The 24,382-nt window shown below is 28.6% G+C and overlaps 2 protein-coding genes across 2 annotated transcripts in view; one reads left to right on the top strand and one right to left on the bottom strand.

Moving 5' to 3' along the window:
* Window positions 1-9,156: 9,156 nt before the first annotated feature.
* On the bottom strand, window positions 9,157-11,256 carry P74 (per os infectivity factor, viral envelope protein p74). The gene has a single exon (NM_001414871.1). It carries the CDS (start codon window positions 11,210-11,212, stop codon window positions 9,248-9,250), a length of 1,965 nt encoding a protein of 654 aa, NP_001401800.1. The 5' UTR covers window positions 11,213-11,256; the 3' UTR covers window positions 9,157-9,247.
* A 6,640-nt stretch (window positions 11,257-17,896) lies between these two features.
* The window catches only part of LOC103574680 (uncharacterized), a 57,381-nt gene continuing 50,895 nt past the window's right edge, over window positions 17,897-24,382 (top strand). Inside the window, exon 1 of the mRNA XM_053738236.1 lies at window positions 17,897-18,134. Coding sequence (XP_053594211.1) covers window positions 17,979-18,134 — 156 coding nt within the window. The 5' untranslated portion in view covers window positions 17,897-17,978. The remainder of the gene's footprint in view (window positions 18,135-24,382) is intronic.

Consider the following 24,382-nt stretch of genomic DNA (forward strand, 5'->3'; position numbering starts at 1 on the left):
AGTTTTTTCTAAGTTTTCTCTAGGATTTCTCTAGGATTTGTCTAGGATTTTCGGAGAGATGAATTTTTCCCAGTTTTTTCTAAGTTTTCTCTAGGATTTCTCTAGGATTTGTCTAGGATTTTCAGAAAGATAAATTTTTCTAAGTTTTCTCTAGGATTTCTCTAGGATTTGTCTAGGATTTGTCTAGGATTTTCGAAGAGATGAATTTTTCCCAGTTTTTTCTAAGTTTTCTCTAGGATTTCTCTAGGATTTGTCTAGGATTTTCGGAGAGATGAATTTTTCCCAGTTTTTTCTAAGTTTTCTCTAGGATTTCTCTAGGATTTGTCTAGGATTTTCAGAAAGATAAATTTTTCTAAGTTTTCTCTAGGATTTCTCTAGGATTTCTCAAGGATTTGTCTAGGATTTTCAGAGAGATAAATTTTTCCCAGTTTTTTCTAAGTTTTCTCTAGGATTTCTCTAGGATTTGTCTAGGATTTTCGGAGAGATGAATTTTTCCCAGTTTTTTCTAAGTTTTCTCTAGGATTTCTCTAGGATTTGTCTAGGATTTTCGGAGAGATGAATTTTTCCCAGTTTTTTCTAAGTTTTCTCCAGGATTTCTCTAGGATTTGTCTAGGATTTGTCTAGGATTATCAGAGCGATAAATTTTTCCCAGTTTTTTCTAAGTTATCTCTAGGATTTCTCTAGGATTTGTCTAGGATTTTCAGAAAGATAAATTTTTCTAAGTTTTCTCTAGGATTTCTCTAGGATTTGTCTAGGATTTGTCTAGGATTTTCGAAGAGATGAATTTTTCCCAGTTTTTTCTAAGTTTTCTCTAGGATTTCTCTAGGATTTGTCTAGGATTTTCAGAGAGATGAATTTTTCTAAGTTTTCTCTAGGATTTCTCAAGGATTTCTCTAGGATTATCAGAAAGATAAATTTTTCTAAGTTTTCTCTAGGATTTCTCAAGGATTTGTCTAGGATTTTCAGAGAGATAAATTTTTCCCAGTTTTTTCTAAGTTTTCTCTAGGATTTCTCTAGGATTTGTCTAGGATTTTCGGAGAGATGAATTTTTCCCAGTTTTTTCTAAGTTTTCTCTAGGATTTCTCTAGGATTTGTCTAGGATTTTCAGAAAGATAAATTTTTCTAAGTTTTCTCTAGGATTTCTCTAGGATTTCTCAAGGATTTGTCTAGGATTTTCAGAGAGATAAATTTTTCCCAGTTTTTTCTAAGTTTTCTCTAGGATTTCTCTAGGATTTGTCTAGGATTTTCGGAGAGATGAATTTTTCCCAGTTTTTTCTAAGTTTTCTCTAGGATTTCTCTAGGATTTGTCTAGGATTTTCAGAAAGATAAATTTTTCTAAGTTTTCTCTAGGATTTCTCTAGGATTTGTCTAGGATTTGTCTAGGATTTTCGAAGAGATGAATTTTTCCCAGTTTTTTCTAAGTTATCTCTAGGATTTCTCTAGGATTTGTCTAGGATTTTCAGAAAGATAAATTTTTCTAAGTTTTCTCTAGGATTTCTCTAGGATTTGTCTAGGATTTGTCTAGGATTTTCGAAGAGATGAATTTTTCCCAGTTTTTTCTAAGTTTTCTCTAGGATTTCTCTAGGATTTGTCTAGGATTTTCAGAGAGATGAATTTTTCTAAGTTATCTCTACGATTTCTCTAGGATTTGTCTAGGATTTTCAGAAAGATAAATTTTTCTAAGTTTTCTCTAGGATTTCTCTAGGATTTGTCTAGGATTTGTCTAGGATTTTCGAAGAGATGAATTTTTCCCAGTTTTTTCTAAGTTTTCTCTAGGATTTCTCTAGGATTTGTCTAGGATTTTCAGAGAGATAAATTTTTCCCAGTTTTTTCTAAGTTTTCTCTAGGATTTCTCTAGGATTTGTCTAGGATTTTCGGAGAGATGAATTTTTCCCAGTTTTTTCTAAGTTTTCTCTAGGATTTCTCTAGGATTTGTCTAGGATTTTCAGAAAGATAAATTTTTCTAAGTTTTCTCTAGGATTTCTCTAGGATTTGTCTAGGATTTGTCTAGGATTTTCGAAGAGATGAATTTTTCCCAGTTTTTTCTAAGTTTTCTCTAGGATTTCTCTAGGATTTGTCTAGGATTTTCGGAGAGATGAATTTTTCCCAGTTTTTTCTAAGTTTTCTCTAGGATTTCTCTAGGATTTGTCTAGGATTTTCAGAAAGATAAATTTTTCTAAGTTTTCTCTAGGATTTCTCTAGGATTTCTCAAGGATTTGTCTAGGATTTTCAGAGAGATAAATTTTTCCCAGTTTTTTCTAAGTTTTCTCTAGGATTTCTCTAGGATTTGTCTAGGATTTTCGGAGAGATGAATTTTTCCCAGTTTTTTCTAAGTTTTCTCTAGGATTTCTCTAGGATTTGTCTAGGATTTTCAGAAAGATAAATTTTTCTAAGTTTTCTCTAGGATTTCTCTAGGATTTGTCTAGGATTTGTCTAGGATTTTCGAAGAGATGAATTTTTCCCAGTTTTTTCTAAGTTATCTCTAGGATTTCTCTAGGATTTGTCTAGGATTTTCAGAAAGATAAATTTTTCTAAGTTTTCTCTAGGATTTCTCTAGGATTTGTCTAGGATTTGTCTAGGATTTTCGAAGAGATGAATTTTTCCCAGTTTTTTCTAAGTTTTCTCTAGGATTTCTCTAGGATTTGTCTAGGATTTTCAGAGAGATGAATTTTTCTAAGTTATCTCTAGGATTTCTCTAGGATTTGTCTAGGATTTTCAGAAAGATAAATTTTTCTAAGTTTTCTCTAGGATTTCTCTAGGATTTGTCTAGGATTTGTCTAGGATTTTCGAAGAGATGAATTTTTCCCAGTTTTTTCTAAGTTTTCTCTAGGATTTCTCTAGGATTTGTCTAGGATTTTCAGAGAGATAAATTTTTCCCAGTTTTTTCTAAGTTTTCTCTAGGATTTCTCTAGGATTTGTCTAGGATTTTCGGAGAGATGAATTTTTCCCAGTTTTTTCTAAGTTTTCTCTAGGATTTCTCTAGGATTTGTCTAGGATTTTCAGAAAGATAAATTTTTCTAAGTTTTCTCTAGGATTTCTCTAGGATTTGTCTAGGATTTGTCTAGGATTTTCGAAGAGATGAATTTTTCCCAGTTTTTTCTAAGTTTTCTCTAGGATTTCTCTAGGATTTGTCTAGGATTTTCGGAGAGATGAATTTTTCCCAGTTTTTTCTAAGTTTTCTCTAGGATTTCTCTAGGATTTGTCTAGGATTTTCAGAAAGATAAATTTTTCTAAGTTTTCTCTAGGATTTCTCTAGGATTTGTCTAGGATTTGTCTAGGATTTTCGAAGAGATGAATTTTTCCCAGTTTTTTCTAAGTTATCTCTAGGATTTCTCTAGGATTTGTCTAGGATTTTCAGAAAGATAAATTTTTCTAAGTTTTCTCTAGGATTTCTCTAGGATTTGTCTAGGATTTGTCTAGGATTTTCGAAGAGATGAATTTTTCCCAGTTTTTTCTAAGTTTTCTCTAGGATTTCTCTAGGATTTGTCTAGGATTTTCAGAGAGATGAATTTTTCTAAGTTATCTCTAGGATTTCTCTAGGATTTGTCTAGGATTTTCAGAAAGATAAATTTTTCTAAGTTTTCTCTAGGATTTCTCTAGGATTTGTCTAGGATTTGTCTAGGATTTTCGAAGAGATGAATTTTTCCCAGTTTTTTCTAAGTTTTCTCTAGGATTTCTCTAGGATTTGTCTAGGATTTTCAGAGAGATAAATTTTTCCCAGTTTTTTCTAAGTTTTCTCTAGGATTTCTCTAGGATTTGTCTAGGATTTTCGGAGAGATGAATTTTTCCCAGTTTTTTCTAAGTTTTCTCTAGGATTTCTCTAGGATTTGTCTAGGATTTTCAGAAAGATAAATTTTTCTAAGTTTTCTCTAGGATTTCTCTAGGATTTGTCTAGGATTTGTCTAGGATTTTCGAAGAGATGAATTTTTCCCAGTTTTTTCTAAGTTTTCTCTAGGATTTCTCTAGGATTTGTCTAGGATTTTCGGAGAGATGAATTTTTCCCAGTTTTTTCTAAGTTTTCTCTAGGATTTCTCTAGGATTTGTCTAGGATTTTCAGAAAGATAAATTTTTCTAAGTTTTCTCTAGGATTTCTCTAGGATTTCTCAAGGATTTGTCTAGGATTTTCAGAGAGATAAATTTTTCCCAGTTTTTTCTAAGTTTTCTCTAGGATTTCTCTAGGATTTGTCTAGGATTTTCGGAGAGATGAATTTTTCCCAGTTTTTTCTAAGTTTTCTCTAGGATTTCTCTAGGATTTGTCTAGGATTTTCAGAAAGATAAATTTTTCTAAGTTTTCTCTAGGATTTCTCTAGGATTTGTCTAGGATTTGTCTAGGATTTTCGAAGAGATGAATTTTTCCCAGTTTTTTCTAAGTTATCTCTAGGATTTCTCTAGGATTTGTCTAGGATTTTCAGAAAGATAAATTTTTCTAAGTTTTCTCTAGGATTTCTCTAGGATTTGTCTAGGATTTGTCTAGGATTTTCGAAGAGATGAATTTTTCCCAGTTTTTTCTAAGTTTTCTCTAGGATTTCTCTAGGATTTGTCTAGGATTTTCAGAGAGATGAATTTTTCTAAGTTATCTCTAGGATTTCTCTAGGATTTGTCTAGGATTTTCAGAAAGATAAATTTTTCTAAGTTTTCTCTAGGATTTCTCTAGGATTTGTCTAGGATTTGTCTAGGATTTTCGAAGAGATGAATTTTTCCCAGTTTTTTCTAAGTTTTCTCTAGGATTTCTCTAGGATTTGTCTAGGATTTTCAGAGAGATAAATTTTTCCCAGTTTTTTCTAAGTTTTCTCTAGGATTTCTCTAGGATTTGTCTAGGATTTTCGGAGAGATGAATTTTTCCCAGTTTTTTCTAAGTTTTCTCTAGGATTTCTCTAGGATTTGTCTAGGATTTTCAGAAAGATAAATTTTTCTAAGTTTTCTCTAGGATTTCTCTAGGATTTGTCTAGGATTTGTCTAGGATTTTCGGAGAGATGAATTTTTCCCAGTTTTTTCTAAGTTTTCTCTAGGATTTCTCTAGGATTTGTCTAGGATTTTCAGAAAGATAAATTTTTCTAAGTTTTCTCTAGGATTTCTCTAGGATTTGTCTAGGATTTGTCTAGGATTTTCGAAGAGATGAATTTTTCCCAGTTTTTTCTAAGTTATCTCTAGGATTTCTCTAGGATTTGTCTAGGATTTTCAGAAAGATAAATTTTTCTAAGTTTTCTCTAGGATTTCTCTAGGATTTGTCTAGGATTTTCAGAGAGATAAATTTTTCCCAGTTTTTTCTAAGTTTTCTCTAGGATTTCTCTAGGATTTGTCTAGGATTTTCGGAGAGATGAATTTTTCCCAGTTTTTTCTAAGTTTTCTCTAGGATTTCTCTAGGATTTGTCTAGGATTTTCAGAAAGATAAATTTTTCTAAGTTTTCTCTAGGATTTCTCTAGGATTTGTCTAGGATTTGTCTAGGATTTTCGAAGAGATGAATTTTTCCCAGTTTTTTCTAAGTTTTCTCTAGGATTTCTCTAGGATTTGTCTAGGATTTTCGGAGAGATGAATTTTTCCCAGTTTTTTCTAAGTTTTCTCTAGGATTTCTCTAGGATTTGTCTAGGATTTTCAGAAAGATAAATTTTTCTAAGTTTTCTCTAGGATTTCTCTAGGATTTGTCTAGGATTTGTCTAGGATTTTCGAAGAGATGAATTTTTCCCAGTTTTTTCTAAGTTATCTCTAGGATTTCTCTAGGATTTGTCTAGGATTTTCAGAAAGATAAATTTTTCTAAGTTTTCTCTAGGATTTCTCTAGGATTTGTCTAGGATTTGTCTAGGATTTTCGAAGAGATGAATTTTTCCCAGTTTTTTCTAAGTTTTCTCTAGGATTTCTCTAGGATTTGTCTAGGATTTTCAGAGAGATGAATTTTTCTAAGTTTTCTCTAGGATTTCTCAAGGATTTCTCTAGGATTTTCAGAAAGATAAATTTTTCTAAGTTTTCTCTAGGATTTCTCTAGGATTTCTCAAGGATTTGTTTAGGATTTTCAGAGAGATAAATTTTTCCCAGTTTTTTCTAAGTTTTCTCTAGGATTTCTCTAGGATTTGTCTAGGATTTTCGGAGAGATGAATTTTTCCCAGTTTTTTCTAAGTTTTCTCTAGGATTTCTCTAGGATTTGTCTAGGATTTGTCTAGGATTTTCGAAGAGATGAATTTTTCCCAGTTTTTTCTAAGTTTTCTCTAGGATTTCTCTAGGATTTGTCTAGGATTTTCAGAGAGATGAATTTTTCTAAGTTTTCTCTAGGATTTCTCTAGGATTTGTCTAGGATTTTCAGAAAGATAAATTTTTCTAAGTTTTCTCTAGGATTTCTCAAGGATTTCTCTAGGATTTTCAGAAAGATAAATTTTTCTAAGTTTTCTCTAGGATTTCTCAAGGATTTGTCTAGGATTTTCAGAGAGATAAATTTTTCTAAGTTTTTTCTAAGTTTTCTCTAGGATTTCTCTAGGATTTGTCTAGGATTTGTCTAGGATTTTCAGAGAGATGAATTTTTCTAAGTTTTCTCTAGGATTTCTCTAGGATTTGTCTAGGATTTTCAGAAAGATAAATTTTTCTAAGTTTTCTCTAGGATTTCTCAAGGATTTGTCTAGGATTTTCAGAGAGATAAATTTTTCTAAGTTTTTTCGAAGTTTTCTCTAGGATTTCTCTAGGATTTGTCTAGGATTTGTCTAGGATTTTCGGAGAGATAAATTTTTCTAAGTTTTCTCTAGGATTTCTCTAGGATTTGTCTAGGATTTTCGGAGAGATAAATTTTTCTAATTTTTCTCTAGGATTTCTCTAGGATTTGTCTAGGATTTTCGGAGAGATAAATTTTTCTAATTTTTCTCTAGGATTTCTCTAGGATTTGTCTAGGATTTTCAGAGAGATAAATTTTTCCCAGTTTTTTCTTAGTTTTCTCTAGGTTTTCTCTAGGATTTCTCTGGGATTTGTCTAGGATTTTCGGAGAGATAATTTTTTCTAAGTTTTCTCTAGGATTTGTCTAGGATTTTCAGAGAGATAAATTTTTCCCAGTTTTTTCCAAGTTTTCTCTAGGATTTGTCTAGGATTTGTCTAGAATTTTCAGAGAGATAAATTTTTCCCAGTTTTTTCTAAGTTTTCTCTAGGATTTGTCTAGGATTTGTCTAGGATTTTCGGAGAGATAATTTTTTCTAAGTTTTCTCTAGGATTTGTCTAGGATTTTCAGAGAGATAAATTTTTCCCAGTTTTTTCCAAGTTTTCTCTAGGATTTGTCTAGGATTTGTCTAGAATTTTCAGAGAGATAAATTTTTCCCAGTTTTTTCTAAGTTTTCTCTAGGATTTGTCTAGGATTTGTCTAGGATTTTCGGAGAGATAATTTTTTCTAAGTTTTTTCTAGGATTTGTCTAGGATTTTCAGAGAGATAAATTTTTCCCAGTTTTTTCCAAGTTTTCTCTAGGATTTGTCTAGGATTATCAGAGAGATAAATTTTTCCCAGTTTTTTCCAAGTTTTCTCTAGGATTTCTCTAGGGTTTGTCTAGGATTTTCGGAGAGATAAATTTTTCTAATTTTTTTCTAGGATTTCTCTAGGATTTGTCTAGGATTTTCAGAGAGATAAATTTTTCCCAGTTTTTTCTTAGTTTTCTCTAGGTTTTCTCTAGGATTTCTCTGGGATTTGTCTAGGATTTTCAGAGAGATAAATTTTTCACAGTTTTTTCTAAGTTTTCTCTAGGATTTCTCTAGGATTTGTCTAGGATTATCAGAGAGATAAATTTTTCCCAGTTTTTTCCAAGTTTTCTCTAGGATTTGTCTAGGATTTTCGGAGAGATAATTTTTTCTAAGTTTTCTCTAGGATTTCTCTAGGATTTGTCTAGGATTTTCGGAGAGATAAATTTTTCTAAGTTTTCTCTAGGATTTCTCTAGGATTTGTCTAGGATTTTCAGAGAGATAAATTTTTCCCAATTTTTTTTCAAGTTTTCTCTAGGATTTGTCTAGGATTTTCATTGAGATAAATTTTTCCCAGTTTTTTCTAAGTTTTCTCTAGGTTTTCTCTAGGATTCCTCTAGGATCTGTCTAGGATTATCAGAGAGATAAATGTTTTCCAGTTTTTTCTAAGTTTTCTCTAGGATTTCTCTAGGATTTGTCTAGGATTTTCAGAGAGATAAATTTTTCTAATTTTTTTCTAGGATTTCTCTAGGATTTGTCTAGGATTTTCAGAGAGATAAATTTTTCCCAGTTTTTTCTTAGTTTTCTCTAGGTTTTCTCTAGGATTTCTCTGGGATTTGTCTAGGATTTTCAGAGAGATAAATTTTTCACAGTTTTTTCTAAGTTTTCTCTAGGATTTCTCTAGGATTTGTCTAGGATTATCAGAGAGATAAATTTTTCCCAGTTTTTTCCAAGTTTTCTCTAGGATTTGTCTAGGATTTTCGGAGAGATAATTTTTTCTAAGTTTTCTCTAGGATTTCTCTAGGATTTGTCTAGGATTTTCGGAGAGATAAATTTTTCTAAGTTTTCTCTAGGATTTCTCTAGGATTTGTCTAGGATTTTCAGAGAGATAAATTTTTCCCAATTTTTTTTCAAGTTTTCTCTAGGATTTGTCTAGGATTTTCATTGAGATAAATTTTTTTCCAGTTTTTTCTAAGTTTTCTCTAGGTTTTCTCTAGGATTCCTCTAGGATTTGTCTAGGATTATCAGAGAGATAAATGTTTTCCAGTTTTTTCTAAGTTTTCTCTAGGATTTCTCTAGGATTTGTCTAGGATTTTCAGAGAGATAAATTTTTCTCAGTTTTTTTCCAAGTTTTCTCTAGGATTTGTCTAGGATTTGTCTAGAATTTTCAGAGAGATAAATTTTTCCCAGTTTTTTTCCATGTTTTCTCTAGGATTTGTCTAGGATATGTCTAGGATTTCTCTAGGATTTAGAGTCGTCTTCTGAAATGACGCTAGCACATAAAAGTGATGGAACCTAATATTTCAAAGTTTTCTGTAGGATTTCCTCAGGATTTTTAGAACAGTCTTCATTTGTACGTACGTACATACACTCGGACATCATCTTGAAATCCGTCAGAATAGCTTTCTAGAACCTTAAAACTCCAAGATCTCTTAGAAATTCGATTTTCGAAAATGGGACTGAAATTATTATCTCGCTGAATTTTTGAAAATTTCAAATTTTCTCAGCGGAAAGTCAAAAATTAAAATTAATCAATAGTTTGTTCAATTATTTAAAATCAAGTATTAGTTGAATTAATTTTTTTACCTGATGTATGCTAACATGTCATTATAGGAAGTAATAAGTAATATCAGATATGTTGTCTATACCAAGTGCTAAATATTGTACATAACTCAACAAACATATAGCGATTACGATGATGATTACAAATATAAAATACTGCAGCACCAAACAAACAATTAGAGCCCCACCGCATAAGTAATTAATGTTTTTAATTTTATCAACAACTTTAATACGGTTCATATGATCTTTTTCATACTCATACAGATCCTTCTGCGAGTACAATCGTAACAAACTAAAATCAACATCATCAAAATTAATGTTAATATTTTCAGGAATTGTAACCTCATCTCCCCAATCAATTACCGATCCTTCAGAATTAACATGTAAGTTCTTACAGTAATGAAGTCGATATTTAGAAAGGTTAAGTTCCAAAGACAAAGTCTCTTCTTCGTTAAGCAGCAATGTCGACAATATTTTGAATGTCAATACGGGTTTTATCATATCATAGCTTATTCGCATTTCATGCTCAGACATCTCCATGAAAGTATCAATATAATCATCTGGATACTTTTTATTTAATTCAAGAGGATCAATAAATCCAATAATCATGTCAACGAATCCCAATACAGCTGTTAGTATACCAACAACAGTTAATATTTGAGAAACTACTTTAAGGAGACCTACTATCAGTTTAGATGCTAATTTAAATGCAAGCGACTCCCCAACACGTAGTGCCGATTGTCGAAATACAGTCTTAACCAAATTTTTCAATGCTCCTTGACCTATTATTTGGATTGTTTTTACCACTTTTTTCTTTAACCGTTCCAATAGTGTGCTATACAAAGAATCTAACCCTAAACTCACCCAAAAGTCTTTCGTTGCTAACATATTAATAATTCCTTTAAATAGCTTTTCAGGCCACAATTCGTCTTTCGCTTCTCTTTTAACCCGTACTGATTTACTTTTCATCGTTTTAGCATCTTCTTCTAATGCACGACGTTTTCCGGAATCTAACGTCGGCCTTTCTTCTCTATTTATGTTATTTATAATCCGCGAACGATCTTTCAGCGTCGGTTCTTCAGGTTCGGTATCAATGCTTCCTACCCTACCGGCAGCCGATGATCGTCTAAGGGCCTCAAGTTTTTCATCCGGTAATACAAAGCTTTTATCAATATTGTTCAACCAATTTTTAAGCAAAAATACTGAATCTGGTTCTTTGACTTCTTCTGCTCTCATTAAAGATGGCGGAAGATCGGAACCATAATGTACATAATTATCTAATGCTTGGCATGCTTTAATAATGTATTCACCGAGAATAATATTACCGATATATTTTTTCGCCCAGTGAACGTAACACACTTTTGTTTCTGCACAATATTCATCGTAGAATGAATCACAATACGTTTTATTGTAGTGATATCTAATCCCACTGAATGAATAAGGATGCTCCCCATCGGCTCTGTCGAAACCAACGGGAATATCAGTAACGCGATGTTCAGGTACTTTTGAACGTTTACTAGGAAATTCCATGTATGATTTAGCATGTGATGATGTTAGAACACATTGGTTTTTGTGATAAGCTAATGTAAATGGATTTTTCTTTTGATCACCGTTCTTCTCTTTGAATAGGTTATAACAAGATGGCTGACATGACATGCCGGACCATTCCTTTTCATTGGTTTTCTTAAGATCAGCGTCACCTACCGGATAACGCGTTGCTTTTGAGTCTGCTGTACAATTTCCCTCGTTGGTAGCTAGATTACATGATAATAAGTCTTCACATAATGTTTTTTCTATTCTTGTTGTTACGACAATTGCTGGATATTTGCTGGATGGGCCTAAATCATCGGGAAAGTAATAATCTTTTTTAGGATCCGCTGGTCTGATTTCATACTTCAGATGTGAGATTATGTGGGGGTATTTTTCGTATAAATATTTTATTGTTTCGAATATTCTGTAATTGTCGACAAACTTTTCACAATTTTTGTCGTCTTCTACTGTCATACTCATGATTGCTTTTGATTTTTCTTTATTTATTAGAACAATAATATTCTTTGTCTAATAAATAACATTAAAAAAAAAAAAATTATTTACGATCATTTTATATATGAGTCATGGATATTTTTGTCGATATTGATATACTTTATCGTAGAAAATGGATTCCGCTCGAGGTGATTACGCACCGGGTTTAAGTATGTTAGTTATGAAATTGTGGTAATGGCAGTAGTGGGGGGAATCATCGGATAGATGAATTACAAAATTTTTAATGCGTAATTTTTATAGGGTTTTTTGAAAAAATATGATTTTGTATCATTGTGTGGATCGAATATTACTATTCGATCAGGGTTGAATCGAATAATTCGAATACTTGAATTATTTGTAAGTTTTCAATGTATTTGAGAAAATTGTATTCAAAGTATTCGAAATTTTTCGAATTATTCGAAGTATCTATTAATAACTTTTAGAATCATATTCGAGGAAGCCAAAGTATTCTAAGAAGTTTGAGTAGAGGAAGGGAGGGGGGGGGGGCAAAATGGACCCCCGGGGGAAAAATGGACTGAAATTTATATCACATATAAGCCCTCATTTCTTAAGCCCATTTTGCCCCACCTTCCCGTATTTAAAGAATTCAAAATATTCATAAATTTTCGAAGTATTCGATATTCTTCGAACTATTCGAAAAATTTGAAATATTAGTAAATTTAGAATCATATCCAAAGAAGTATTTGTAATTTTTCAAATATTAGTAAATTTTCGAATTATTCGCTTAGAAATAAAAAATTAAATAATTTAAAAATGACTAATTCTTCGAATAATTTAAAAATTACAAATGATTCGAATTTTGAATATAATATTTCTATTGTATTCTATTAGTTCGGATGTATTTGTACACTACCGAGAAGTCATTGTATATATAAATAGACCTGATGATATCTAATTGATATTATATCATTAAAAAAAAACCGAGACATCGAATTTTTATAACAAACGTTACACTAAATTTCTCGATCACACTATAAACCTCTATATTCACATAAAGTCCGCACCGCCATCTTCCATCCAACTTTTAAACTATTTCATTGTTTTCCATTGATGGTAAAGGTTCATAATTTCGGTGTTCGGGTCAGACTCGATCCGCCTAAAATTATCGTTGTTGTTAGCAGTTCGTATAAAAAGTGTTTTTTCTGGTTCCAACAATCGATCGTCTAGAAATAATATCCCACCTCGCCATAAGACGTGTTATTTTATAATTAAAAATAAAATTTTTATAATTTAGGTCATGCAGTAAATAGCTAAATTTGGATATTTAAAAAAAATGACATTATTAAATAATTTTTTTCTTTGTATTTTATTTTAAAACGTCAAAAGCTCATTCAGGTGAGCTTGACGATAATCGATTGCTCTCAAAGAGAGTTAATGGATAAAAAAATCTCATGATGTGGGTCGAAAAATAGAAGATGGAGAATAAGAAGAAGATGAATATAAGAAGATAGAATCTTTGCTGAGTTAGCTAACATGACAAGAGATATATACATATACATATACGTGAGTAAGTAAGTGAGTGAGAAAAATAAAAAAAACAAAAAATGTAAAAAAAGTTGAAAACGGTATAGAAAAAGAATACGATGAATTCAAGATAATAGTCATGACGATCGATCGCCCCACAACTTTCTTGGACATTTTTCTCTTTCTTTCTTTTTTTTTTTTATTACTTTTCATTGTTCAAAGTACTTGAGAATAATTCATTGCTTCATGTTTTCTGAGCTTTCTACTCGGATGTATTTTCAATGTAATTGATTATTAATTGAATCATGTCATGTTAAAATCTCATTAGTGAATCGGCGAAACAATTAATTAATTTTTAATCACTTTTAAAAAATTATTGTTTTAATTACTCTGAATTTTTTTAGACTGCCCATTTTAAATGTGATTTAATTTTATTTTAAAGGAATAGCTTATTTATACTTTTTTTATTTATTTAAATGATTTTTAGTCATTCAGATCCATTTGTGGAAGACTAGGCCTAGACCAGGTTTGGTCCTTCGAGCCACTACACTTTTATTATTTCAGGCATTTATAAGTACCATTTTTATCTATTGCTTATAAATTTTCATTGTTGATCAGTATTAAATCAATTGACACCATACTGAAAATTTTGGTCCGTCAGCCCATTCCATCAGTTTTGTAATTTATACCAAATCATCAATTCTAGTGAAAATAGAAAATTGAAATAAAGTTTCGAACCTTTTCTATTTTATAGGTCAATCAAAAAAACAAATTTGGTCCTTCGAGCCACTTTACTTTCGCCTGTTTAACTTATAACTTTTTCTATAACTTGTGTAAAAACATAAAAGAAGTAAAATTTATATCGTCATTTCTCTCAAGTAAAGTTTAGACATTTTGACTGATGTCCCAACTTTTAGGGGTGACAAATAAATATCTAATAAAAAAAAAAAAAAAAAAAAAAAAAAAAAAAATATTCAATAAAATTTGTCACGTTCGAAACAAGCCGAGTTTATTTATATGTTTATTCAATTTGCTAACAATAAATTATTGAGTAATTCTATAAGCATCTGGCTCCTCATAGTCCTTATATTTGTGTGTGTGTGTGTGTGTGTCACCCGGTTCTTGGGAAAATTCGCTTGATGAGATAGTAGTAAAGCATGATGATTGGATGCATTGTTTAAAGACAAGCATTGTTCTACCGTCTCAACGTGAATTGCATCCAAACAGACTTTTCAAACAAAGAACAAACGGTGGATATATTTAAAACTACTCCGGCTCGTTACTTTATGAAAAATTACATTTAAAATTAAACAATATTTTAAAAGCCCTCTTAATTTGTTAACAAAATATTTAATTAATTGCAGCAACACATTTTTCTCTTGTTACATTAATTTAATAAAGCTAAAATTATTCGTAGTAATTAATTTAGTTTATTTTTATAATTAAACTAATTATCCCAATTTATAAAAATACAAGAGTGTTTTATTATGGGATTCACGAATCCAACTTTTTACGCTTCCATTCAAATTACGGACAAACTACTGAATTTAGGATTCAAATTGCATCTGCCTTTTTTTGTAGAGAACTGAATTCTGCACTAATTGGTTCCCAACATTTTTTTTTTTTTTTTCATACTTTTGTAACCATTCACACTAATAGTTATATTTATTTTCACCTTGAAATTTTCTACTGTTTTTTCAGTACTAAAATCAAAATTCTGGCTAAACTATCAAAGATGCGTAAAAAGTCGATAGAAACAAATCGATAGAAAATCAAATTATCTAAAAAATAAGCTTTAATTCATTTACCTACTGGCTCAGCATGTCACTATAATGTAAATTTTAAAATTAAAAACCCATGTTATAGTTAGAAATTTTGTAAAATTTTTTCCTGAGACTATAATTTAAATCCTGACTAAACTATCAGAGTTACGATAAAAGTTGTCATGACCAATTTTATAGTAAATTGAATTTCCTACAAAAATTTATCCTTATAATTTTTTCATAATTCTAATACTTTGGCTACAAATCCAATTAAAAGCAATTATGAAACATTCCCCCCCTCATCATAGTAAAAAAATGACTTCAAATTTTTAAACTGAAAATTCTATCCAAAATATCAAAGATACAGTAAAAATCTATAAAATCATTTTTGTAACTCGTTAAATTCTCTACAAAAAAGGTCCTTATGAATTTCCAATAAAAGTAATTACTTTCCGAGTTATCTTACTACAAAGTAAAATATAATTTTTTATCCATGTTAAAATAATTAATTAAAATTTCTGCGCAAGCTTACAACCGATTTAAGGGGTAGATAATAAATTGAGTAGGTTACTGGGGTGATTGTTATATGTGTGAGTATGTGATACATATGAGCTCTCTAATCCTTGGGTGTGGTAGGAGATTTAGTAAAGGGATGAAAGATCAGTAGGAACTAGATATAGGCAGGAATAGGATTTCCCTCTTCTTCTCCCCCACCCACCCACCCCTTCCATGAGTAGGAGGGGGTGAATTTCGAAATCATCAAGAGTGGGGTAGGGGCAGAGGGGGAAGAGATGATACGCAAGGGCTGCTGCGCGCAAAACTATCAACCCCCTGGTGTCTTGTCGTCGTCTACGTTCTCGTCCGTAGTCATCGTGAGCCAAGACACGAATGCCGGCTCTTGATTGTAGCGGTTATTATTATTATTATTATCATTATTATTGTTATTATTATTATTTTTATTATTATTATTGTTTAGTGATTCACATCGGGCGGTGACACGTGCGTTAAAATATCCACATCCTGGATAATTATTGTTATTAATTTATTTTTAATTACATATCTACTTAAAATATCATAAGCTCATATATATAATTATATATTATTTAAACACAGTGTTGTATATTTTACTGACAGTGATAATTACAATGACAGTGATTTATTTAAATTTTAGTGAATTATTTAATTGCTTGTGTCATTATGAGCTATAACTTGAAAACTACCCTATTTAGGGCTATAATCATCATAAACTTTTTTGTAGGAAATTTAATTTACTAAAAAATTTATATATACTATTTTTACTGTATCTCTAATAGTTTAGTTAATATTTTAATTTCAGTGTTCGAAGAATTTTTAATTTCGTTAATCTGGGTTAGATATGTTTGTAGTCCTTTAAATCAGTATTGCGACCAAAGTATTCGAGATATCGAAAAATTCAAAGAGACCTTTTTTGTAGGAAATTTAATTTTGCGAAAAAAAGTATAATAACTTTTTTTTATAAATTAAATAGTTTCTGAGTTATTCAATTACAAAGTTATAATTATAAGATTCTATTTTATGAATAGTTAAATTTTTTTTATTAATGAGGGAAAATTTAAATCAGAGCTAAGGTCAGGAAAAAATTTATGAATCAATAGTTGATAAATTGAAATATATATCTATATATATATATATTATTTGTCGTGGTTTATATTTTCAATTATAAAGGAAGTAAATTAAAAAAAAAAATGATTGGATTGAGATTTTTATTAAAAATAAAGTCTTCAAATGTGAATTCTGCAATACAATTCTAATAACTTTTTTTTAAAAGTACTTATTAAAAATCTATATATAATCTTTTACTGCTTTCTCGAATAAAAAAAAAAAAAAAAAAAAAAAAAAAAAAAAAAAAATTTCTAAGGACGTTCATATAAAGGGAGCGTGGGGCAGAACGAGACACCATTTTGTAATAAAAATATTTTATATGGTCTCTAGGCGGGGTAAGTTAGTCACCCCTTGCGATCACTGACGAGTCTTTAGTGTGGGAACGAAAAAAATTTGAATTACAAAAAAAATTAATAATTTTTAGAAATATTGGCGTGACCGAGTTTATTATAATTTATAATATATAATCCAGTTATCTTACATATATGTGTATTAGTTACGTTTGTTCGTGTTGTTTGTCGTTGTAATAAGGGTGTTTCCGCTAGTATTAGTACCTTATATATACATAGAAAGTTGAAGGGTTGAAAAGGGGTATGAGTCTAACTTCAACCGCGTGGTATCGTCTATGTCTCAATATGTACCTAGGCCATTGCTCATGATAATCCAGTTAACTATCAACTGCGACCGCTTCTCTACCGTCTGCCTCGGGTTCTCTGTTTGAAATATTATTTTACTTTTGTATATAAATATAAATTTATATGGATATTTATGGATAAAAAGCGTGAAAAATAGCCGATTCAAAATTATAATTTTAATATATATTTGTATTATAACTGATAATTCGTGAAATATCAAATTTATCAAAAATAGTAATCACACCTTTTTCGAAGGAAATTTTATTTCCTACAAAAAAGGTCCTTAGGCGTTTTCACATAGGATTGATGGTTATCATAATAATTACTATTTTAAAAAATAATAATGATTTTGGCAAAAATATAATGAGACTTCGGTTTTTTTACTTTGATACTAAATAACTCGTGAAATATCAAATTTATCAAAAATAGTAATCACACCTTTTTTGAAGGAAATTTAATTTGCTACAAAAAAGGTCCTTAGGCGTTTTCACATAGGATTAATGGTTATCATAATAATTACTATTTTCAAAAATAATAATGATTTTGGCAAAAATATAATGAGACTTCGGTTTTTTTACTTTGATACTAAATAACTCGTGAAATATCAAATTTATCAAAAATAGTAATCACACCTTTTTTGAAGGAAATTTAATTTGCTACAAAAAAGGTCCTTAGGCGTTTTCACCTAGGGTTGATGGTTATCATAATAATTACTATTTTCCAAAATAATGATGATTTTTGGCAAAAAAATAATGAAACTCCATTTTTTTTACTCCGATACTAAATAACTCATTAAATATCAAATTTATCAAAAAAATCAATCATACCTTTTTTAAAGGAAATTTAATTTGCTACAAAAAAGGTCCTTATGTTTTTTCACCTAGGGTTGATGGTTATCATAATAATTACTATATTCCAAAATAATGATGATTTTTGACTAAAATATAGTGAAATCCCGGTATTAAAATAATAATAACAGTGTCGTGGATAAGTGGGTGTTAAAAGTGCGTGTAGTGACATTGAATTATAAATAATAAAAATATATATGTCAACTAATATCAATGTGGTATACATACAATATATTGGCCTGCGCCAATAACAGCCTCAGAAATTTATTGAAAATTTTGAAATAATAATAAGAATACTAATTATGATTGACTTAAATAACGAGTGGGTCTCGGTCGCTCGGGTTCTAGACCCCATGACGATATTTAAATAATTAATTAAGAAATGAAGTTATCAGTGTCGGCTTATAGAGCCCAAGCTAGTGCTCACAAAAAGATCCTGTGTAATTATCAACAGCAACTCAGTTACGGTGCTACGACACACCAAAGTTCGACTGTCAGAACACCATCTGATCCAGCGGCACTACTATCGGGCTTAAAGGTAATTCACAAAAAATAATAATAAATTAAAAAAAAAAAAAAAAAAAAAAAAAAAAAAAAAAAAAAGTTTATTCTTCTGCACACCTCAGGCGAACGTGCTGTGCTTTGCAATTGCTTATTAATTTTACGCTGATTCACCGACGTAAATCGTTATTACACTTTTTATAGTTGACTAAAATTGGGAAATTTTATTTACGCACGAAAGTTACTGTTACTATTATTAGACAATAATTCTGATATATTTCAGGCTGAAATATCGAAATTTTTGGGATAGTTTTTTTGCGCGGGGGAATTTGAACCGACAATTTTGTATGAAATTTAATAATTTGTTTTGTTAATTAAGAAAATTTCATGAAAAAGGCAAAAATAGATCGAATGTTATGAAATTTTTAATGAAACTCGAGGATTTCATAAAATTTCATGATTTTGCAATTTATTTTTTTCAATGCATGTAAAATTTTATTCTGGAAAAGGTCCAATAGAGATTTCATTAAATTTCATAAGTCATTTGAATTTTAGAAAATTTCATGAAATTTCATAGGTCTTTTTATTTTTTTACATGAAATGCACTGAAAAGATTTCATTAAAGTTCATGCATTTTCATAATATTTCATAAAATCTTTTTTTTAAATGGCAAAAAATATCATTTCATAAAATGGACTAGAAGTTCATAATTTTTCATGAAATTTCTTGAAAATTTTTTTAGCACTACTCAAATTTGATAAAAAAATATAAATAAACAGCTACAATCCATGTAAAAGTTCCTAGAATTATTTTTCCAAAAAAAAAAAAAAAAAAAAATGGTGGCACCTAAAAAAAAATGGGCGTTTGGGGTGTGCACTTGTGATTTAAAATACGTATTTCCTCTTTGCAGCTTAAAAGTATAAATAACATGAGACATGATCTAAACCCTTTTTATATATAAATATATTGATTTATAATAAATTTAGCATGTATCAATAAGTAAAATTACAATTTACTTGACTTAATACCATTTTAGAAATTTTTAAATCGTATTTAGTATTGTATTTTTGACATTTACTTAAATTTAAGTAGACTTAAACTCATGTTTGAGTATTTTTATTATTTTTAGCTAAAAAATATATCCGTTTTGTGGCACGTATTCTATTATTGCTGCTGACATTTAAAAACCGGAAATCATTTTTGGTCAATAAATTTTTCTTCATTTTATTTTTATCAAGAGTTGAGTGTATTGACGTGGGTTTAAAAAGTTTATTACTGAAGACGACTATTGATTTTATGTAAAAAAGTATTTGATACTTCAATTACCCACGAGATTAATTTAATTTTATTTTTTTCTCACATATATATATATATATATATATATATATATATGTATTTCGATGTGTATATAGATAGAAAATTCAATGCTCTTTAAAATGAGTACCCACATGACATATTTATTTTAAATAATTCAAAACATAAATATATGTATGTAAATATATATTTAATAAAATGTATATAAATCATTTAAAATTTTGAAAATAAATACATATTGTGGGTACTCATTTTAAAGGGCATTAAATTTCCTATCTTTCTATGCCGCCAAATATATATATGTATACATATATCTCAAATAAAATATATATAAACCATTGAAAATTTTAAAAAATAAATACGTCTTGTGGGTACTCATTTTAAAGGGCATCGAAATTCCTCTCTTTCTATGCATTCAAATATATACACATATATATCAAAAACAAAATTTATATAACTCATGGTAAAGGCAATTCGTCAGCAAAATAAAAAAAATGTTATCAAGATAAAAGCTCTAGCGACACAACTTGAATAAACATGAGAAATATATAACCAAATATATCCAACAATATACCTCGTATATATTCTCAAGCTTTTTTGCACATTTCGCTGCAATTTTCTGTAACACATGTATTTTATCGTATCTTCTTTTTCCTCTTTTTTTCACACTTAAAAAGTAGATAACATCCTTTTGTATTTTTACTCTTTTATATTGAAGTTTTATCTTCTCTTCTATTCTGCTCTATTAATTGATTGTACTTTTGTAATATTAATTGGTGTTATTATTATCATTGAGTATTTATATTTAAATTGACTAAATTTATTAATTTAGCGGCTTGGTAGTTTGTTTGATCACTTGTTTGTAGGAAAATTTTACGTTCGCTAATTAAATCATTACTTAATTAATTAATTAATTGATTGATTGATTGATTAATTATAGAGTAAAATTATTATTATTATGGACGCAGCTAAAAATCTGGATGATCCAACTTACACCGAGGGCACGAAATCGTAGAAAATGCAAAATAAACAAGTGGTTTGTATTTAATTATAAAAATACATTTTTTCTTATTATTATTCGTGATAACAGGGAAACTAATGGAGATATGATAAAATTGATAAGGAATAATTTTATAGAGAATTAAATTTCCTATAAAAAAGGTCTCTTTGAATTTTTTAAAAAATTCAATTGCGCAGGAGTTATTTCAATTTTAAGTGAAGACATTTTTTTTTGAATTCTGAAATTTGAGGAAAAATTTGTTTATTTTTTTGAATTAAATTTCTGGCTTAAATAGTAGAGATATGATAAAAATGATAAGAAGTAATTTTGTAGAAAATTAAATTTCCTATAAAAAAGGTCTTTGAATTTTTTAAAAAATTCAATTGCGCAGGAGTTATTTCAATTTTAAGTGAAGACAGTTTTTTTTGAATTCTGAAATTTGAGGAAAAATTTGTTTATTCGTTTGAATTAAATTTCTGGCTTAAATAGTAGAGATATGATAAAAATGATAAGGAATAATTTTGTAGAAAATTTAATTTCCTATAAAAAAGGTCTCTTTAAATTTTTGAAAAAATTCAATTGCGCAGGAGTTATTTCAATTTTAAGTGAAGACATTTTTTTTGGATTCTGGAATTTGAGGAAAGAATTTGTTTTTTTGCTTTGAATTAAGTTTGTGACTTAAATAATAGAGATATGATAAAAATGATAGGGAGTAATTTTGTAGAAAATTAAATTTCCTGCAAGAAAGATCTCTTCAAATTTTTCCCTAAATTTAGTTGTTTAGGAGTTATTGTAATTTTAAGTTTTATGAAGGAAAATTTGGTGTCTGATAAAATTTTTTCATGAAAAAAAAAAAAAAAAAAAAAAAAAAAAAATTTGACAAAATTTAAATAAAATAATAAAACTTGAAATTCTGAGAGTTATAAGACTGTAAATAATAAATGATAAATTTACTTAACATGAAATCTCATTACTTGTGCGGCACAAGAACAAAAGCTCGTTATTATTAATTTTAACTCGAGATAAAATACATGAGCAAGTGATTTGACAAATAATTACAAGGATGTAGCGCAGAATGAGTGGGTCAGCGGGTTCTTTTGTCTCGTATAAGAGCAAACGACCGTCAAAGATTATTATTCAGGACATCCGAAGAGGGTCTTAATATCCTTTTGATAACCAAAGAGATTTATTTATTTAAACAAACCAGCATTAACATTCACATCCCCAGTAACGGCCAGAATTCCGTCTACTTCCTCCCTATTTTTTCCGCTCCTATTCTCAAACCCCACATTATTTTTTATTCCAATAATTTTTACTATCTCATTTGCCTTCATATATTTCTGTATACTATATATATACATGTATACATAAACACATGTACCAATCTCTATAGAAAGATAGAAAATTAAATTCCCTTTAAAATGAGTACCCACAAGACATATTTATTTTTAAAATTTGAAATTACATATATATTTTATTAAATATATACATATATAAAATATTCAAAATATATATGCCTTGTGGGCACTCATTTTAAAGGGCGTTAAATTCTCTATCTTTATATATATATATATATATATATATATTTATTTGAATAATAAGAAAACCCAAGTATCTAACCATTAATTTTTAAATTATAAATTCATAAATTTATATTTCATAGGTCATAAATTATTTATATATTGCTATTAATTTATACAACAATAATTTGATTTATTTAATACGTCAGTTGATGTGAAAATGAGTTATCATTACTCGTCGTGAAAATTTGCTTATTTAAATAATGGTTGTTAAGATTCAGTAAAGTTGTTTTTTTTTTATTTCTCAAAGCAAACTAATATTTCATTTTGTGCGTTTATTTCTCACACGTTTCGCTGCATCGACTACCAGCCTCACTATTATTATTTTCAGTAAAGTTAGCAAGCTCGGTGTGTGCTCGACTGCTGTAGAATATTAAGTTACCTGATATTTATTAAATTTAAGCTCGAGACCTACCAGCGTAACTTCACTTTCGATGTGACGTTTGAAATAAATAAAACTTAAATTTTTTATAAACGTTTGCTTTTAATATTTTTATCTATATTTTATTTGCTGTCATTTTTTTTATTTATATAAAAAAAAAAAAAAATTCAACGGTAAATTTTATTTCGCTCTTGTAATATTTTTTTTTTTTTTTTTTTTTTTTTTTTTTTTTTTTTTTTTTTTTTTACTTAAAACGTTAAATATTTACTGAACTATTGATTTTATCAAAAAAACTATAGAGAGTTTTTTTGTAGAGAATTTAATTCTCTATAATTTTTATTTAGACATTTTTTTCGTATGGCTAATAGTTAAGTCATTATTTTAAATAATTGAATTTAAAAAATGGGCGGGAATTAAATTTTCAAATAATTATTTTTTAAAAATTAAAATTACAGCTAAAATATCAAATTTATCAAAAAATTTAAAGAGACCTTTTTTTTAGGAAATTAAATTTCCTATAAGATTGTTCCTTATCATTTTTACGATATCTCCAATAATTAAACCACAATAGGTATTTTAAATATGACGATTTAAAAATTTGAATATATCAGTGAAAATAAATAATTATAATTAAATGAGTAAAATAAAGTGCTGTGAAAGGTCATGGATGTTAATGGACAGTATATTAAATTAAAAGTATTGTTTTGTAATTAAACAATATAGTCATAGTTAGTATAATTTTATTTCGAGTTGCCACGAAAACTCAAGGATAATTGAGATAGTATTAGATCACGCAACAAAACTTATCCACTAGCAGACCAACTGCATCCCAAAGGATTTTAGTATAAATAAACTTTATTTACCGTACTCTATTTAAACAAATTAATGCATAAAAAATAGAGTTAACTCACAATATTATTCACGTGTTTAGAGACTATCCTGTTTACGTGATTTTAATTTTAAATAATCAAATCTATACTTAAAAAATTTCAATTTTTTCAAGAAGCAACTCATTAAAAAAAAATTTTTTGATTCAAAATTTTTTTTTTTTTTTTTTAATAAAAATATTTCATTACCGCGTAGTAGAAGAGCTGAAGATATTTCTGGTAAAGTTACAAACTACTACTTTTTTTTTTTTTTTAAAGGAAAAAAAATTTTGTTTGTAAATAAAAAGTTTGATAAAAATTGAAGAATAAAAAAAATTGCCACAGTCGATTGAATTTACAAAATAAAAAAAAAAAAAATGATACGTGATATAAATATAAAAGTATACTTTTTTTTCTATATATACTCTGTTTGGTTGAGAGAACGCGATAAATTTATTTTCATACAGATACAATTTAACTTTCAACACATGATATCGATGGGTATTTATATATCATATTTATTGACACGTATCAATAACAAAAGTATTTTGGCATGGCTTTTTTTTCAAAGGTCGGAAGATATTGAAATAGACTTTTTTCATAATCTATATGAAATAATAAATGTAAACAATGGTAATAATTATAAATGCATATAATACTACAACAATTATTTTTGAATTCAAAAATCGCCTTTAATATGTCTGTATTAGTTGAAACAAATAGAGAATTTAATGCCCTTTAAAATGAGTACCCACAAGCCATACTTATTTTCAAAGTTTTGAGTGACATATATATTATACAAAATATATATATTTATAGACTTTGTAAAATATTCAAAATAAATATGTCTTGTGGGTACTCGTTTTAAAGGGCATTCAATTCTCTATCTTTATATATATATATATATATATATATATATATATATATATAATAAATTACAAATTTATGAAATCACTCTGCGATGTCTGAAGTAGAAGTATAACTCAAAAAAGTATGACATGTCTGACATAAAGTCGATGGTACAGAAAATATAAAAAAAAAAAATTTAACTTCACTTCAAATAAAAAAATTTTATAAACTTCATGCACACAAATTTCAGTTGAACTATCCAAGTGTCAAAAATAGTTTTCACTAGTTTTCAAA

The sequence above is a fragment of the Microplitis demolitor genome, chromosome 4 (assembly GCF_026212275.2).
Source record: "Microplitis demolitor isolate Queensland-Clemson2020A chromosome 4, iyMicDemo2.1a, whole genome shotgun sequence".
Classification (NCBI taxonomy): Eukaryota; Metazoa; Arthropoda; class Insecta; order Hymenoptera; family Braconidae; genus Microplitis; species Microplitis demolitor.